At 37.6% G+C, this 19,888-nt stretch overlaps 1 protein-coding gene across 11 annotated transcripts in view; it reads left to right on the top strand.

Annotated features, from left to right (window-relative positions):
• The window catches only part of LOC120771486 (potassium channel subfamily T member 2), an 81,774-nt gene that overhangs the window by 4,080 nt on the left and 57,806 nt on the right, over nucleotides 1–19,888 (top strand). For all 11 annotated transcript variants that reach the window (XM_040099535.1, XM_040099534.1, XM_040099533.1 and 8 more), the window contains exons 4-6: nucleotides 5,712–5,975; nucleotides 6,116–6,294; nucleotides 10,577–10,717. In XM_040099535.1, coding sequence (XP_039955469.1) covers nucleotides 5,712–5,975; nucleotides 6,116–6,294; nucleotides 10,577–10,717 — 584 coding nt within the window. The remainder of the gene's footprint in view (nucleotides 1–5,711; nucleotides 5,976–6,115; nucleotides 6,295–10,576; nucleotides 10,718–19,888) is intronic.

Here is a 19,888-nt window from a genome sequence, read left to right as displayed (position 1 = left end):
TTCCATATAAGCAACTTCTCCCAAGATAACTCAAATAGATCCAATACTTCAATATTAAGTGTCAAACCTTCGTCAATATTCTGACAGCTGAATGTCATTGCTGACTTTGACAACTGTCACAACTGTGCACCTGTTTATGCTAACAGTTCACCCTTTATAGGTAATGTTTGGAGCTTCAATTTGGCTCAAATACTTTGCGCTACTTAAAGTACTTCCACTGTAAACACACACACATATACGTATGGTATATGCTGCCACATGTGCGCATTTCTGTGCCGGACTAATGGTTCTTATATTTACTGACATTGCCCTTTAATGGTAATGACAGTGGCGGTTATCGGTAGTAAACACATAGCTAAATATAATTAACCGCCATATACTACATACACAATTTATATATTTATATGTATGTGAGCGTTTGTGTGTGTTTGCTTTTTAAATTAATTTAAGCGCTTTTCCATAATAAGTAATTTCAATTGCATGAATGTTGCAGTAATTTGCTTTGACACTTTAATTAACGGCGCGAAGGTCCAGACCGACGCTAATAGCAAGTAAAGTTTTGAAAGCGCCACATTATATGTATGTACATTGCATTAACATTTAATTATCTAATGGATTTCTCAGTAAATAGCTCGTTCGTTTTTTAAAGCGTAAAAGCTGAACGCTCGCTCATACGTAGAGAATATATATCAAAGTGTCTCATTATGTCCCAATGGAAAATTAGTCGATATTGGACTTTTTAAATTATTGCAATCACTTAGAGTTGTAACCAGGCGGAATTGGCAATGCTTAAATCGCGTATTTCTGCAATATACTTATATAAAGTATAGTATATAGTATGAGTTCCATTTGATATCCGAACCGGTTTCAAACTTATAAGATCATATGTTTTCATTTCCATTTTGAAAGCTGCTTTCATGATGATGATTTAAATCTCTTTCAAACACTTTCCAGTTATGTTAACATTAACTTAGACCAGGATAAGTCTAGAGTTATTATTTTACTAGATATTGGGTAGTCGAAATAGTCGTTTCGTAATTTTCACTGGCTTCTCTTGAAGCCAACTTTACTCCATTAAGAGAGTTCTGCATCTGTAGTCCGATGGTGCAAGGTCAGGGCTATATGATGAATGCATCAAAACTTTCCAGCCAAGATCTCTCAGTTTTTGCCGATTCACTAAAGATGTGTGTGGTCTAGCGTAGTGCTGATGGAAGACCAAACTCTTTCTGTTGATCAGTTCTGGTGGTTCTTTTTTCGATTGCGTGCTTCAATCTCATTAGTTACTGGCCGTAAAAATGTAGAATCAATCGTTCGACCAGGCTGAAGCAGCTCATAGTGGATGATTTCTTTCCAATCCCACAAAACACTTACAGCATAACCTTTCGAAGCGTCAATCCTGACTTTGCGACAATTTGTTGAGCTTCACGTCGCTTGGACCATGATCTTTTTCGCACATTATTGTCGTATTTGATCCACTTTTCGTCTCATTTTACCATTCGCTTCAGAAATGGTTCGATTTCATTTCGTTTCAGCAAAGAATCGCAGATATTAATTCGGTCCATTAAATTTTTCACATACAATTCAAGTAGTACCCAAACATCGAGCTTCTTTTTGTAGCCAGCCTTTTTTAAATGGTTCAAAACCGTTCGTTAAGTTCCTTAGCGATGTCATGGCTGCTTATGTGACGGTACTGGTCAATATTTTCCATAATTCCATCGACTTTATTAACGATAGGTCGATCAGAGCGAAGTGCATCTTTCACATCGAAATTTCCATAACAGAAGCGAGCGAACCATTGTTGTGCTACATGAACTGTTAAAGTTTCATCTCCGCAAACTTCACAAACTTCATTGCTGGCTTGCGTGGCATTCTTCCCTTTTTTATACAAAAATTTCAAAATATAGCGAATTTCCTCATATGATAATAATTTTTCCAACTACCTACCCAATATATCTTTTCTCTACCTGAGCCTTCTATCTAGGTGAGTGCCAAGTTAAGTTACTTTGTTCGCTTGGGGTACTAAAATATTATTCATTTTTACTGCCGGAAACATTTTTGGTCTTGGCGAAAATGTAACATGCTTACACTTTTGTTCATTCACATTTATATGTCAAGCCACTCTTCGGCCGAAGTTAAGTGCTTCGCCTACCTTTCTTGACGCTATAATGTGGCATTTGTTACGGCCCTTTAAAGCTGTGTGATCCGCAAAAACTGATGTCAATACATTATTAACTGTTGGAAGGTATGCTGTAGATATGATATATAGACACTGACCTGTGGCGAACCAGCCCTTATCTGTCGTTCATCTGATATGAAATATTATACTTTAACCATAAATTGTAAATTTTTTGAATTAAACTCCAATGTTTTCTACAATTCTAAAGGTGGAATTTTTTAATCTTATATAAAAGGCCTTCATGCCATACCTTATCAAACGCCTGAGCTACGTCTAGAAATATAACTGTACATTACTATCTGTGCTCAAATGCTTTTCTAATTTCTTTCGCAATTCTATTTACTTGCTCCATCGTGCTTTGTTCTTCACGAAACCAGAATTGGTGCGTTGGCATGACATTATTCTCGTGGAAGAAAAAATACATTTTTAATAGTGACACATATTCAAATATTTTAGAAAGACAGGGTAGAAGACTGATTGTTATGATTGAAGACGGCAGTGTTAAGTCTTTCTAAGGTTTATCTATCAGAATAATCTGCGATCTTTTTCCATGAAATTGGATAGTATCCAAAACTAAGAATTGCATTACAGAGCCGAGAGAGCACCTATATAAAATGATGTGGTAACCAAAACTTTTACCAATCGAAAAAAAACTATTCAAGTCCCTAGGTGCCGAATAAAAGAATCCCAGTGCCTATAGTCGACCTTTGACTGAAAATATCGGTCAATGTTTATGTTTAATTCTTTGGCAATATTTTCAATACAAAGATTTGAAAGCACCTGAAGGAATTTCGCCGGCTTTGACTGGTTAATGCTACATACCAAATTTGGTTAACATTGGTCGAGCAGGTTCTGCAATACGAACCTTCATGCAGAGGTATGTGGTGCCACGCAAATTCTCCAATATCGCAATCACTTGCTATGAAACCTTTTATCTCATCTCGGTTGTAAAACTGAATATTTCTAATGCATTTATTTATTGAGCTTTTCTGCTTTAATTGATTTTCAACATAAACTCTGTTTTGATGCTCTATGCTAAATACCGGTTTGGTTATGTCACTTTATAGCTTTTCGATTTATGACGATGCTTTGGGCGTGTCAACGGTTCGATTCCCCTACCATATACCATTAAACACATACCAACGAACAGTCACCCGGAGTTGAACTCTTTTTGACATTCCATTCATCTATATATATGTACAAACATCTACCTCGATTAGTTTTAAATGATATCGAACTTTAAATTTATGACAGCACTGCAAAGAAGTTTACGAAATCCTTCCGACCAAACTACTTTTTCGTCGCCACTTTAGATATTTTTATAACAATAAATATAATTGCATTTTCATTTTCTTCTCGGGAGATCCCTTTTAATAGGTTTAATACCGCATTAATTAAAATATTTAGCCGACGGCTCACAGTCCAGTATACTGGAATACTACTAAATTTTAAATATATGACTTTACATATCCTCACAGGAAAAAGTCTAACGTTGTGATATCACATGATCTTGGTGACGAATCTACCGGGCTCAAATGTGAAATTATCTGCTCCCGGCAGTGATCTCTCAATAAGTCCATTAATTGATGCGATGAGTGGAAAGTGGCGCCGTTTACTTGAAACCAAATGTAGCCGAGATCACGAGCTTCATTTTCAGGTATCAAATAGTTGGTTATCATGGCGCTTACGTTCCCACCGGCATCATTTTTGAAGAAATATGGCCCAGAAATGGGCCTCATCGCTGAAAAAGATTTGGGTCGAAAACTTCGGATCCTCTTGGAACTTGGAGCGAAGCAATGTCGCTTGGGAAGGTCGAGTGGCTTTAGTTCTTGCACAAGCTGTATTTCGTTCGCTTTCAATTTAAGATCTCGACGTAAAACGTGCCAAGTCGTTTCATACATCAGTCCCAGTTGCTACGAACGGCGCCGAATCGACTCTCCATGGTTTTCGTGTACACTCTCAGGGCTGCTATATTTTCTTCACAACATGCTTCAGTCGAATATTATCGAATAATTAGTATTCTTGGTGCTGGTGTTGCGGATGTTACTTTAGTAGGCCGAATATGTTGACGATAAGTTGAGCGAAGCGTGAATTTTATATAAAATACAGCTGTTGTTGGGAATTCAGATACATAGGATTTTCACAGCTAATTGACGTACAATTCTACCTCTAATGTGATAACCACACCACTCGTATAAGAATGTGAACCTGACTATCTACAAGTATATTATATACAAAATATTAATAAGCTACTCTTTGGGACTTAAATGCTTTATGTTTTGATGAAGTGTCTTCTAACTTAGATGTCAGGTTTTTCGTAAACTTAATCTTTGTGTTTCTAACATATCCTAAATTCAGTGAGCTATGCATGCTTAAGCAGGCAAAGCAACTTTCAAAACATATGTCGACAGCATTATGGCTATAATTCACTTTCCCATCCTTTGCGGAGGATCAAGTGTAACTATATCTGTTTATACAATTCATTCAGAAGCAGTGCTCAGTCATTCCAATTCCTTTGGAAATCAGAGTAAACTTATGTAGGTCACAGTATCTCAAAAGTACGTTACTAAATCGACTGGTCTAGAACCGGTTGTCTTTGTACCGCTGCACTGAAATTCGGGTTTGGTGATAAAAAAAAAGGGTTATCAGAGAGATTTTATAAGAAAATATTCAAAAAATATTTATGTCACAGAGATAAGGAAATCGTGGGTTTTAATAATGATCAGTTGATTGCTCAGACCAAAAGAGCAGTTAACGCACAACTCTTTTAAACATCAACAAAACTTTTAATGAAAGCTCTATGGAAGGTTTCATGCTAAGCATGCATGGTTTTATGTCGCAGCGGTCAATTGGACCGTTAACTGAGCAAACAAAGCAACTCTGGCAACATGTAGAAAATTGCATTCGAACGTTAAATGTATAAAGTTTTGCGTTTTGCGTTTGGCTTTGGTGTTCCGTTTATTTTTTCTACTCTTTTCTAAATAATGAAAGCTCCGCAGTAATTTCTATATGTGTTTGTGTGTGCGTGTGTGTGGGCGAGCACAATAAGTGCTTTCCCAAGCAAATGCACGCATAAAAGAAATTGCGAAAACTCAACTTCAGCAAACTATTGAGAGCTTTGAAAACTGAAAAGAAGCCTTGATTGGCAAGTGTACGAGAATTCTTCGGGAAGAAAGCAAAAAAAGCGACTAATTGAAGTGACAACAAAAGCAAAAAAGTAAGCGAAACGTTGGGCAAACTAGCTTTGTAGCTTTGTCTGTCACCGAAAGTCATGCGGCCCGCCAGTCAACCGTCAAACAGCCGAGTGTCGAGTGACCGGCATAACTGACCTAGCCGACCGGCGGGGTTATTGCAGTGCTGCTATTGATTGGCGGCGCTATTTGACATGCAGAAATGTTTTTGGGCGAAAACACGCCAAGTCCACTGACATATAACCACTCACACACCTAGATTACCTCTTTTTCTATATACCAGTTTTTTCTTTTTTTTAATTTCAAAAAAATTTGACTGTTGCAATCTCACGCCTTTTTTCTAGTTCGAGCAATTGGCCTTCACTTGGATGGAGCGGCAGAAGTTGGGCGGCAGCTATTCATCGCATCGCGCGCAAAGCGAAAAACACGTCGTCGTCTGCTCGACCACACTGCACGCGGACACAATCATGGACTTCCTCAACGAATTTTATGCGCACCCACTGCTACAGGACTACTATGTGGTGCTGCTCAGTCCCATGGAGTTGGACACCACGATGCGCATGATATTGCAGGTGCCGATTTGGGCGCAACGGGTCATTTATATTCAGGTGAGCACTCGCTGGATTCCATACCAGTGATTTAGCAATCGTCGATATTCGGTTACATGCGACGCACTTTCGTTAATCAAATCAAGCGTTTAATCCGCATTCGCTTTCTTTCGTTTCTTTTTTTTTTTGTTTATTCGCAGGGTTCCTGTTTAAAGGATGGTGATTTGGCACGTGCGCGCATGAATGAGGCCGAGGCATGTTTCATACTCGCCGCTCGTAATTACGCCGATAAGACTGCAGCCGACGAGCACACGATATTGCGTTCGTGGGCGGTTAAGGATTTTGCGCCGAGTGTGCCGCAATATGTGCAGATATTTCGGTAAGTATGCGGGTGAACTATTTTGTGAGGTAATTATAATGCGGACGACGAGATTTAGCCAAGCTTATGAAAGGTTTATTCGTGAAGCATCAGCGCACAAATCTATGCTTGTAAGTGCCAAAAGAACCGGGGTTGCTACATAAATCTCAAGCCTAATAAAACCTTCGTACGAATTTCGAATGGCGGTGACTCTACCATATTATCACCTGTGATCATCAGCAGGGAACAAACATCTTATTTTGCAAGTACAAGAAAACTGCTGACCGCTGATTTGCAGATACAGAATGCAAGGTGTTCTTCTCCTTATGTCTCCTAAACCAAGTAATTCTTTCTTTTAACTTCTGTAAAAAAACTTCGATTAATTTTTTTAAATTGACTAACAGGTTTTACGTAAGTTTGTATACGATCCCACAATGTGGCCCTTCTTATCATATCTGCAATTCATCGGCAGGATTGTTGTTCGCTCTCGAGTCAAATACAACAGCTTTCTCACAAAAGTCAGAAAACAAATTCGGCACGTGAAGATTAACTGCTGTAGCAATCCCTTGTTTGTACTGGCTCCATAAATGCCGCATAGACTTCCAGAATCGATGTTCTGTTCTCTAACACCTTTCTTATAGTTAAACCTTAAGCTAGGAAACTTTGTCAAAAAGTTTAATATGTAAAACGATCCCCTCCTTTTCAACATATCTTACTTCAGAACTCCTCAATCATCAAAGCCGAATGATTCCAAGACCTGAACTATCCATATATAAAAGGTTATCCATTTCGAGTTTCTCCTTTTTTTTAAAGAAAAAAACACAGAAACTTCAACTTTAATGAGGAATATTTATTATCATTCGGTAGAATATTCCTTAGCATTTATTTTTTGAAGTTTATATTTTTCAAATATTAGACGCAGCTATGTCTTAGGTGGTTCGTCCTTTTAGTCCAATTATCGATGACTTGTTGGAGCACTGGTACCCGCGAATGATACGCATGATGTTTTACTCCAAGGCCTGAAGCGCAATTGTCCGCATAGATTTTAGACTTTCCCTATCCCCACAGGAAAAATTATAATGGTGTGTTAACACATGACCTTGGTGACCAATCGACCTGCCAAAAGCGTGAAATTATCTGCTCACCGAAGTGTACTCTCAATAAATAAAATGTTGAACTAAATGTCGCCAAGATCACGAATATCAATTTCAGGCAACAAATAGTCAGTTATTATGGCGCGATAACGGTCGCCACTGACGGATACGTTGCCACCAGCATCATTTTCACAAGAAAATTATTTTCAGCGATGTAGCTCACTTTTGGTTGAATGGCTGCCTTAAAAATTGCCACAGTAGCAGTGATGATAATCTAGAAGCCAATGAAAGGCCGTTATGTCTTCCAAAACTCATCGTTTAGTATGATTTATGGGCAGAGGGAATCATTGGTCCATATCTCTTCAGGCATGAAGTTGGCCATATTGTAACAGTCAATGAAGAACACTATAAGGTCATCAATAATAATTTATCGTATCTGAATTGGAGGATGTTGGTGTGGATGACCTTCGGTTCCAACAAGATAGCGCTACATCCCATACAACCAACAAAACAATAAACTTACGGCCCCAATTGCTGCATAAAGTTGAAAATTGGAACTCTGGGCTAGAATTTATTTGAGCCAACTAAACTTTTTAACGACAACCAAACCGAAATCTTTTTTAAAACACAATGGCAAGCCCTTATCTTTTTAGTAAAGCTAAAGTTTTTACCAAACATAACCACATGTTTAAAAGAAACGCCTTTTATTGAGTTTTTTTTAAAATATAAAGACATCTTGTTAATATAAATTTGTCCACACAAGGGCTTGATTTTCATAGGTCATTTATTGTAGCCATACCATTTAGGGAACTCACATATGTACAAGTATATCGGTGGTACCCGCAAATGAGAAATTTCTTGGGAAAAATCGAGCATACGTCAAAGTACAGGTAGATATCTCAAGAACTAAGTGATTAGTTTAGGTATATAGCCATTGATTTCTTCTTGGAGCCGAGTTAAAAACAGCGCGGTAATTGTTTTTTGCAACCAGGTCCTTCTCCACTTCATCTTTCCAATGATGTGGATTTTGATCTGCCACCGGCGAATACTGCGTCTTTTGATTCGCTAAACTATGTCAATGTCGCCGCATATTTCGTTCAGCTCATCGTTCCATCCACTTCGGTACTCGCCGTTGCCAAAGCGCAGGGACCATAAATCATCCCTAAAACTTTTCTCTCGAACACTCCTAAGACTGACTCATCAGATGAAGTCGTTGTCCATGGACTTGTACAGTTTGGTCTTTGCTCGTCGGATGAGAACCTTACTTTCAATTGCTTACTCTGTCCAAAGTAACACTTGTTGGCAAGAGTGATTCTGCGTCGATTCCCACGATAGCCGGTTCTACGTACCGGAATTGAATCGGATTTTATCCGACCAAGGGCTGTTTTTTCGCGATCTAACGCCGTTTGGATCGATGAGTGTTAATTTGTGTTAAGTCATTCTGCGTTAGATTTCAAGGCTGATATTGTTGCTGGTGTTGATGCTGATTCCAAAATAGGCGAATGCGATGACTGCTTATTTGATGACAAGAAATATTTCGTCGTTTCTTCGTTCACAACCAGATCCATACGCTTCGCTTCCTTATCTAGTCTGGAGAAAAAAGAACTAATGGCGGTTGTTGAGGTCAATAAAATAAATATCATCAGCGTACGCCAGCAGCTGTACACTCTTATAGAAGATTGTATCTTCTCTATTTTGCACTGCAGCTTATATCAATTTCTCCAGCAATAGATTGAGGAAGTCACATGTTAGGGAATCTCCCTGTGGGAAACCTCTTTTTGTATTGAACGGCTCGAAGAGATCCGACGAAGAAGTGGTGTATGTCGATCTTCCTTTCACGGCTATTTTACAAGATTTGGGGTATGGTGAAAAAAGTAGGTTTTCCAGATGTAAAGCCGGTGTGTGAGGTCCAATCCTGAGGTTGAAGGTTGGCTTCAGTCTTTCATACACTACGCACGATTAGAGCTTTTGCTTTTATTGGCCTAAAACGAATAATTTCTATTCTGGAAAGGAAAGATTTTATAATCATTGTCGAAACTTCCAGAAGAAAATTTTTGAGAAAGAATCCTCTACCGTTCACCAGTCGAAAATGAAAACTTTACGTCTTATATGCGTATTCACACAAACTCCACGATTAGTCTGATTCCATTTCACCGTTCCAACATAGGATAGAAAGGTTTCACAATTGGATGTGAATCTATAAGAATTAGTCGGCATGGGTAGTCGTTTGAACTCCTTTCTCATAGCATTTAGAGAAATAAGGAAATAGAAAGAGAGAGAAAGAGAGAGATTTTTTGAAATGGGTCGCCTAGTGGTTTCTTATTTCTCATCCAAACTTTCAAAACACAAATGCATGTTCCTCTCAATTTCCAAAATGAAGACAGCGTGTGACACGTGGGCGTTAAGTTGATAAACTAGATACTACAAGAGAAATACAAGCTTCATTTGGTACACTAAATTCACCAATTTTCCGAGAAAAATTGATAAGCAACGTGACCTCGATTTAAGCAAATAAAAATTTGAGCGCACCGAAAGCGCATTGCTACACTCGCTCGAATTGTTAAAATGGCAGCCATTAATCTCGCTAAGCAGCTCCGCTTCGGCACACGCACCGCGAACAAAATATGCAAAATAAAGCTGCAAGGCGCATCACGATGATAAATGGGCGCTCAGCTCGAATGTCCGCAAAATTGTTGGGCAACAATGAAATTTTAGTACGGGAAAGGTTAATTGGAATGGTGGGGTGGGCAACGACAACGTGTTGTATTTATTGTTATTGTTGGTGGTGTAATTATGCTTATAGTTGCTTTTTAATTATGACCGTATAACAACAACAATTAGAAACTTTATTCAACCCAAATGTTTGCTTTTGTTTTTGTGTATTTTACATGGAACCCCCCGCATGCATCATTCGACGCGCGTAAACTGAACCTTCGCGTCACACCACTTAAACTAATGCACTACAATAACAACAATGCGACGCTGTGGCTTGCAACAAACGCAACAATGACTGGGATTTAAATGGATTTCGGGCAACTCAACGCGGCATGGCGATCCACTCGCAATCGCCTCGTACTCATTTCGATTTTATGCGGCGGCTATTGTTGCTTGTCGTCCTCGGTTCGCTGTTTGTTGTGGGTAACCGTTCAACCGTTCAATCGCCGAACTACAAACCGTCAAACCGCCAAACCGCCAACCGCCAACCGCAGCCCAGAGCACAAGCTTCATGTGAAATTTGCGGAGCACGTCGTCTGCGAGGACGAATTCAAATACGCGCTGTTAGCCAATAACTGCACTTGCCCCGGCGCGAGTACGCTGGTCACATTGCTGTTGCACACGTCACGAGGACAGTAAGTAAATGCTATAATTTTTCGTAATATTCTTTAGCTTTTAGAATTTAAGTGTATGAAGATTTTCAAAGAATTTAAGCGCACGATTTCCAGACTTCGAAGGCATTTGGCCAAGTCCGTTTTACATTGTTTTAGTTTATATTTATATATTGTTATACAGTTGTCTTTAAGAAATAAGTTTTACTTGAAAACTACTTATAAACAAGAACACATTTCAACATGTTATTCGACGAAAATTTCTTCCCAGCGAGCATTCTTTTGAAATGTAAGAACAGGACATAGTCGCTGGGGCCAGACCTGGAGAACACGGTGACTGCAATTCGAAAGCAATTTCATCGCTGTCACTGACACAGTGCATTGGCTTGGTGAAACAGCACTTTGTTTAGCTTCAAATGTGGCCGTTTTTCGAAGATCTCGTTCTTCAAATAATGCAATAACGCCATGTAATTGTCGTTGTTGGTGATCCTTCCTCTTTCAAGGTTGTCAATAAAAATTATTCAACGCCGGCTTGCGTTTTTACACGCTTTAGAACTGGTTTATTTTGTGCAGTCCTTTCGGATGCCAATCGATTGGAACTCGAAGGAAAATAATGGAGCCACGTTTCACCCTTTGTCACATATCGCAGCAAAAACCCGGGTTTATTACGTTTGGACATCTCCCAACACTGTTCCGAATCCTCAACTCGTCGTCGTTTCTGATCAAAAGTGAGCTGGCGAGGCACCCACTCTGCACAGATCTTTCTCATACCCAATAATTCTTGAATTATATGCCATTTATGGTCATTCGAAATTATTTTGTGGACATTTTGATTTTTCGTCAGTAACAAGCTCGTTTAAGCGTTCACTGCTTTCATCGTCTTCGGTGCTCATTACCGTTGTTTTTTCAGCTCTTGAAACTCTTCAGCTTGCTCTTTGTCCCAAATGCGACAATTTCGCTTGTTTATACAAGTATACCCATTGAGCCAGAAACGGGCTACATCGCGGAACAAAAATAAATCTCACGGACTGACCAATATATAAGGTATAAAGTGAACCGGATGTTTGAAATTTGGTATATGCGGATTAGTATTGCCAAGTACCTCCCTGATTCAATCGATTATTAAAAAGATTAAAATTTAAATTTCTTAGATATTGGCAGACAGATAGGGTATAACGTCAATCGGTAATTCGAAAATATTTATATTAAGTATACCTTCTGATAAAAGAGTACCCGGAAATTTTACATAAACATTATTATCACCTTCAAGGTAATCCTGACGAAAACTACTTACATATGCCATACATTTTTCCAGTCCTCGAAACACTTTTCATAAGCCCTTCACCTTCTTCAGCGAATTTTGTTTTATTTTTTCGATCAACTGAAAATTGGTTCCAAGGAGCGGCAATTTCAGTTTGGGGAACAAGTAAATGTCTCATCGGTAGTTTAAATGCACTCCATGAATGTGGGATCGGAATTCGCACGATCAAGCATGTCCAAAGAGACCCGTTTGAGGTACTCTTTTTGAAAAAAATTCAGCTTTATCGGGACGACTCAAGCAAAATATCCACTAAAATTATTCGAATGAACTCGTGAGAGATGTCGAGCTTTCTTGTCATCTCTCTAACACTTGCCTGACGATTTGCATGCACCATTTTTTATTAATTTCATCAGTTGAAGAGGTCGAAAGTCGTCCAGAATGAACCATGTCTTCAACGATTTCACGTCCGTCTTTGAAGGCTTTGTACCATTAGTAGGCTTGTTTTTTTGATGAAACTGAATCACCGTTAAACTTTTCCAACACTCGCAACGATTCCGCTCACGAAATTTGGTTAGAAATATAAAATTGGAGACAAATTCTTTCATCGATATTTTTATCCATTGCTGCTGAAATCAAACTGGATGACAGATCGCCTTCATATTTGGTTTAGTAATTAAGGACAGGCCTAGCAACTTAGCAAATTTTTATACTCTCGCAACAAAGTTGCTAAGGAGAGTATTATAGTTTTGTTCACATAACGGTTGTTTGTAAGTCCTAAAACTAAAAGAGTCAGATATAGGGTTATATATACCAAAGTGATCAGGGTGACGAGTAGAGTCGAAATCCGGATGTCTGTCTGTCCGTCCGTCCGCCTGTCCGTCCGTCTGTCCGTCCGTCCGTCTGTCCGTCCGTCCATCCGTCCGTGCAAGCTGTAACTTGAGTAAAAATTGATATATCATGATGAAACTTGGTACACGTATTTCTTGGCTCCATAAGAAGGTTAAGTTCGAAGATGGGCAAAATCGGCCCATTGCCACGCCCATAAAACGGCGGAAACCGAAAACCTATAAAGTGTCATAACTAAGCCATAAATAAAGATATTTAAGTTAAATTTGGCACAAAGGATCGCATTAAGGAGGGGCATATTTGTACGTAATTTTTTTGGAAAAGTGGGCGTGGCCCCGCCCAATACTAAGTTTTTTGTACATATCTCGGAAACTACTATAGCTATGTCAACCAAATTCTATAGAGTCGTTTTCTTCAGGCATTTCTATATACAGTTCAAAAATGGAAGAAATCGGATAATAACCACGCCCACCTCCCATATAAAGGTTATGTTGAAAATCACTAAAAGTGCGTTAACCGACTAACAAACAAGTAAGGAAGGGCTAAGTTCGGGTGTCACCGAACATTTTATACTCTCGCACCATAAAGTGATAATCGAGATTTCATTATCAGTTATTTACATATTTTTCAAATACCGTATTTGTGTAAAATTTTATTCCGCTATCATCATTGGTTCCTAATGTATGTACTCGTGCTATACAGAGAAGGCATCAGATGGAATTCAAAATAGTGTTATATTGGAAGAAGGCGTGGTTGTGAACCGATTTCAGCCATATTTCGTACATGTCATCAGGGTGTTAAGAAAACATTATATACCGAATTTCATTGAAATCGGTCTAGTAGCTCCTGAGATATGCTTCTTGGTCCATAAGTGGGCGGCGCCACGCCCATTTTCCATTTTTTAAAAAAACCTGGGGGCAGCTTCCTTCTGTCACTTCTTCCGTAAAATTTAGTGTTTCTGACGTTTTTTGTTAGTCGGTTAACGCACTTTTAGTGATTTTGAACATAACCTTTGTATGGGAGGTGGGCGTGGTTATTATCCGATTTCTTCCATTTTTGAACTGTATATGGAAATACCTGAAGAAAACGACTCTGTAGAGTTTGGTTGACATAGACATATAGTTTCCGAGATATGTACAAAAAACTTAGTAGGGGGCGGGGCCACGTCCACTTTTCCAAAAAAATTACTTCCAAATATGTCCCTCCCTAATGCGATCCCTTGTGCCAAATTTCACTTTAATATCTTTATTTATGGCTTAGTTATGATACTTTATAAGTTTTCGGTTTCCGCCATTTTGTGGGCGTGGCAGTAGGCCGATTTTGCCCATCTTCGAACTTGACCTTCTTATGGAGCCAAGGAATACGTGTACCAAGTTTCATCATGATATCTCAATTTTTACTCAAGTTACAGCTTGCATGTACGGAAAGCACGGACGGACGGACAGACGGACGGACGGACGGACAGACAGACGGATTTCGACTACTCGACGGACACTTTGGTACAGACGGACGGACGGACGAGACGGACGGACAGACAGACATCCAGATTTCGACTCTACTCGTCGCCTGATCACTTTGGTATGGTAGATATAACCCTACATCTGACTCTTTTAGTTTTAGGACTTACAAACAACCGTTATGTGAACAAAACTATAATACTCTCGTTAGCAACATTGTTGCGAGAGTATAAAAACGTCAGAAACACTAAATTTTACGGAAGAAATGGCAGAAGAAAGCTGCACCCAGGCTTTTTTTAAAAATTGAAAATGGGCTTGGCGTCGCCCACTTATGGACCAAAAACCATATCTCAGGAGCTACTAGACCGATTTCAATGAAATTCGGTATATAATATTTTCTTAACACACTGATGACATGTACGAAATATGCGTGAAATCGGTTCACAACCACGCCTTCTTCCAATATAACGAATTGAATATATAATTGAATTCCATCTGATGCCTTCTCTGTATAATATTTACATTAGGAACCAATGATGATAACGGAATAAAACTTTACACAATTACGGTATTTGAAAAATATGTAAATAACTGATAATGAAATCTCGATTATCACTTTATGGTGCGAGAGTATAAAATGTTCGGTGACACCCGAACTTAGCCCTTCCTTACTTGTTTTTTTTTTAATATCATTAACCAGTGGAATTTAACTACAATTTACGGTTATTTTTTTGCCATAATGTGTGGTGGCTAAGGGAAGTATTTTCAAAGAGTTCCAATATAAAGTTTGACTGATTGGTCGATATGTTCAGTAAAAAATTAGGCATATTCACTGCATCCACATATTTGCTATTTGGGTAAAATGAGATAATTTGACGGCATTATTTGTTTAAAAGTTTTAATTTGATAACTTGGTAGTTTAATTTGTATACTGTAAAATGGACCATAGGGAATTTAAAAGTTTATTATATGGAAAGTAGGCATGGTTGTTATCTGATTTCGCCCAAAACAAACTATTATATTATGTTGCGAGAGTTTAAGAATTCTTTGATATTATAGAGTTACCATGAGCTGAAGCAAACTACTGCTATTTTATTGAGGTAAACTTCATGCTTAGTCTAACTATACCAGATATTACCTGAATTGACTAGCATGCCAATATGTTTTAATACTGGTATAAACTGCGAAATTTACTATTTGTGTTCCTGCATATGCTTAAAGGTACACGTGTAGCAAGATCCACGCATGTCTACAAAAAGAGCTGTGCTAATGGACACGACCTCCACTGGACGCGTGAAACCGGGTCAAACGGAAACGTGTGTGTAAATATTTATGTACTTCTGTTACACAAACAACAATACTAACAGTCATGCATTTACACAATAGTTGTCATACTCATGGCGCTAACTGTAATTTTGTATTTATTATATTTGTTTTTTTGTAGAAGAAAAGTTACGATGAATAAGCATATAACAGCGTACAGTGGTGGAAAGCGTAGAAAAAATTTTAGCAAAATAAATATGGTAGCATCAATAGTTACTATATAATCCAATAATATGCAATAGATGCATAGTATCGGTTCTAATAAAACAAAAATTGGTATAAGTTACGTATACCAAAAACAATTAATTCAGATTCAAAAAAAAGTATGCTTTGACAAATTTTTAAAGAAATCTTTATTATCGCTTTAAAATAGGCTCGTTTACTGCCAAAACAAGCACGGCAATGCCATTTGGCATACACTTGTTAGATCCCCGAGTTATGATGACCTTCAGTGAATTCAGCGTATGACATTTTATGTCTACAGTGGACTCATGCCGGGTTTCTCGAAATGAATTTTTCACTTTTTAAAAGTCTAAGAAGACACAAGAAAACGTGTTGTCGGAATGAAATATCCATATATTTTAAATCCACAAATGTTCTCGATCTTCCAAAACGACTTAGTAGTATTCATTATTGACAGTTTGACACTGTGTAACGAATTTATGGTGAACCACACCACGGTAGCCAAAGAAAACGATTAGCACTACATTGATTTTTAAACTACTTGAAGTAGTTTTTTCGGTTTCGGCTCATTTTTGAAGCGATATACGGTGGTCGTATACCTAACCATACGTCTCGTCACAAACAATGATGCTTTTGTTGAATGTAGGGTCTTCAATTTCAACCGATACTCGAAGTCGTTTTTGCTAAAGTTTCAGGTCTTTTAGCCCAAGTCTAGCTTTGGCATCTTTATACACATTATATGAACGTTTCTTCGTTCGATCGACGATACATAGGCGATATTGAGATCCTTCGCTATCTCAAAGTGAAAAAAGCTGAGCTCACGCATAGTGACAAGTAACGAATCGAAGATGTCTATACTGGGATAGTAGTTTGGAATGCAGTTAGTGACTTTTTAATTCCGATAACGATTATGATCATAATCAATTTGATTATTACTCCAACTGGGAAACATAGATAACAGGTTTCATTGTCTGTGTGTGTTGATGTCCAGTTGGCAGGTACTAAATACTTCACTTTTTAATATCGATAACATATCCAACCTTTGGAACACATTATATTATATGCTGGCGAGTATTTCCGGAGTTGGGCAAATGCCGGAATGTGGTACTATTCAAACCATAAAACCTTCAGCGAACACCTCTTACCTATTTCTAGATTCGCCATCTTTTTTAAGAAGGACAGTTGGATGATTTTGTTAATCTCATCTTCTTAAACTAATTCGAACTTGAGTCGTTAGAGGAAGAGTTAAACAGTTGCACAACTCTCTCAGCAAATTTGGAAAATATGAAAAATTTGCCCGTGGGCAAAAAATAGTAAGACTTTTTAGTTTAAATCTTGTGCGAAAATTATTAAATTTTGTGTGCGGAATCAAATTTCTGGTGCCGAAAGGTTCAAAATGTTGAAAAAGATCCTTCGGTCATAATTGTTTGCCCCAAGCAAGTAATTTTGATTGGTACAAACTATTCAAAGATGGTCGAGAACGCGTTGACGATGCACCACATCCATGACGGCCAACAACACTTCTGCACAATAAAGTTGACAATGAAGTTAAATGACAGTTGATTGAGAATCGATCTTACTGGCATCGTTAGAATATCGGAAGGATCAGCGAAAAACATTTTGAAACCTAAGAAAAGTGAGAGCACGATTGATTCCAAGGTCACTAAATTTTTTTCGAAAAACAACGTCGCGTTAACTTCTGTTTAACAATGTTTTTCGATTACTAGGATATCATGAAACGTTTAGTATTATGACTGGCGATGAGTCTTTCTATGCTTACGACCCGAAAAAAAAGATCGATCAGCCGAATATCGTAGCAAAGGTGAACCGAAGACGAAAAAATCATGTAAGCATGCCACAAATTGAGGTTATGTTCACAGTTATTATCAAGGTTTGGTGCGTTCCGACTCTTTTACGACCAGCCAAACTGTGAACACGGAATATTGTCTGAGTATTATGGGTCCTTTGCGTGAAGGTATTCATGAAAATAGGCCAAAATTCTTCGACAGTTTCGGACGAAGAAAAACAAAAACTGAAAATTAGCGAAAAAAATAATTCGTCCAAGCCTTTAAGAATTGTATCTCAAAGAACTGTGTAAAATTTTATGTAGATCGGTTAAATAGTTTTCGAGAAATCTTATTAACCGGCTGCAAAAACACAGTTTCGAAGAAAACTCGCTTAAAGACGCTTAAGCCTAACTAGTCTCGAGCGCAGAAATTCTCACGGCTGTATCTCCGAAACTGTTACTTTAATCAACTTAAAGGTTTAGCACAATATTGTAGGTGTTGTAGAATTTAACAAGACAATGAGAAAATTGAAAACCCTTGAAACTGTTTCAAGGATTAGAGAAAACGTGTACACAAATGTATTGGGGGATTACTTTGAGTGGCACGAAATAGATTTTAAAGAATTAATTAAGAATTTAAACTTATCAACGAAGTCTTACTATTTTTTGCCCACAGTATATCTAATTTAAAATCTTTGCTTACTCATTTCATAAAGTTCTTCAGTGCCATAGACTTTAAGTGAAGTTACACCATGTTCAGACCGAAAATTTAAAGGGATTAGATTACATTTAATCACATTCACTAATCAGACCGTTCTCACTGCCGTTGGAAAGATGAAAAAACAGCTGTTTTTGCCATTCAATAATTCACATCGCTTAATATTTATTAAAAAAAAACATTTCCATATAATATTTTGCAATAAAAGCCGTCTTCTTTTAAATATTTTCCATATAATGGAAATAATGAGCGCATTTTTTCATTTGTTAAGTCGATTTTCGGGTGAAATTAGATTCCTTGCTTTAAAAAAAATTTGATTGTTTACATTTTTTTCCCTTTGTAGTGTCTAAATCAGCTGTGATAATGTAACAGATTTCCAATGCTGACAAGTAGATGGCGCAAAATCAGAGTCGCACAGAAAGATTTAGCGTAGATCAGTTTCAAATCACTCCGATGAAGTGATTTCGAACTGTCATTTTTGTATGACGAAATCTTGATAAATTTATAAGATTAGTGGGATAAACCACTCAACAGCCGAAATTGTGTGATTAAGTGTCGGTCTGAATATGGTATTACGCTTTTAATGTCGTCTGTGACGTTCTTTGCCTATGGCAGTCTCTATTAGATTAATTGACAATTTTATTTATTTAGCCATGACTAGTCTCCATTTTGTTAAACCATGCTTTACATCAGGATGGTTTACTCTAGACCTACTGTATTATATAAACTTGTCAATCTATACTCTCAATTAAAACTTTTCTAAATTGCGCAAAATATACCTATTGGTTTCTATATAAAAGTGACCTTTAGTAAGCCAACAGTACGACTGTAATATAAATCCTGTATGAGCCTTTTAAATACCAAACATTTGACGACCTAACAGTGTCAACTTTAATCGCACAAAAACCAAACAGAGTTCATTGCACTTGAAATGGTTAGGTTCAACTAAGCAAATATTCTCACCTAAAATGTAAAATGACGTAACATAAAAAAATCTAAATTAATTTTTTTATTGCTTACGACTCAATAAATCATGTTACATATACGTAGTATAAAATTTTCAGCTTCCACAGTCAGATATAACCAATATGTAACCAATATATATAATATATAACCAATTAATAACCACTTTATAAGCAAAAAATCAAAATTTGTTCAATATGAGTGGTTTCTTCGCCTGTAAACTTATGGAAAGTGATGTTACGTTATTTTGCATTTTAGGTGATACATATAACACCATGCTCTGTCAGTCTTTGAGGCGAAGATACTGATTCCCGTTTTTTTGTTTTTTTTTTTTTAGTATAAAATGTGGATTACACAGTTTTACTTTGTTTACTATGCAATTTCACAATTGTTTCTGGTCGAAATGTAACTCGTAAATTACTTTCGTCGTAACCGCTGAGCCTTACTATCACCCTTTACATATTCATGGCGACGATTGTCTTCACTTTAATGTCAGTTTAATGCCACGACCTTTGCCCATAAGCCGACAGTCAACAGATATATATTTCTACTGAGTATGTATGTATATAGGTTTATACTTGTAGTAACACCCTTACGCCAAGTCATGTAAATGTAGATATCTATAAATACATATATACTTACACAACTGCGTTCGAGC

The sequence above is a fragment of the Bactrocera tryoni genome, chromosome 3 (assembly GCF_016617805.1).
Source record: "Bactrocera tryoni isolate S06 chromosome 3, CSIRO_BtryS06_freeze2, whole genome shotgun sequence".
Lineage (NCBI taxonomy): Eukaryota > Metazoa > Arthropoda > Insecta > Diptera > Tephritidae > Bactrocera > Bactrocera tryoni.
Note: the sequence above shows the minus strand (reverse complement) of the source record. Positions and strands in the feature narration are given on the sequence as shown.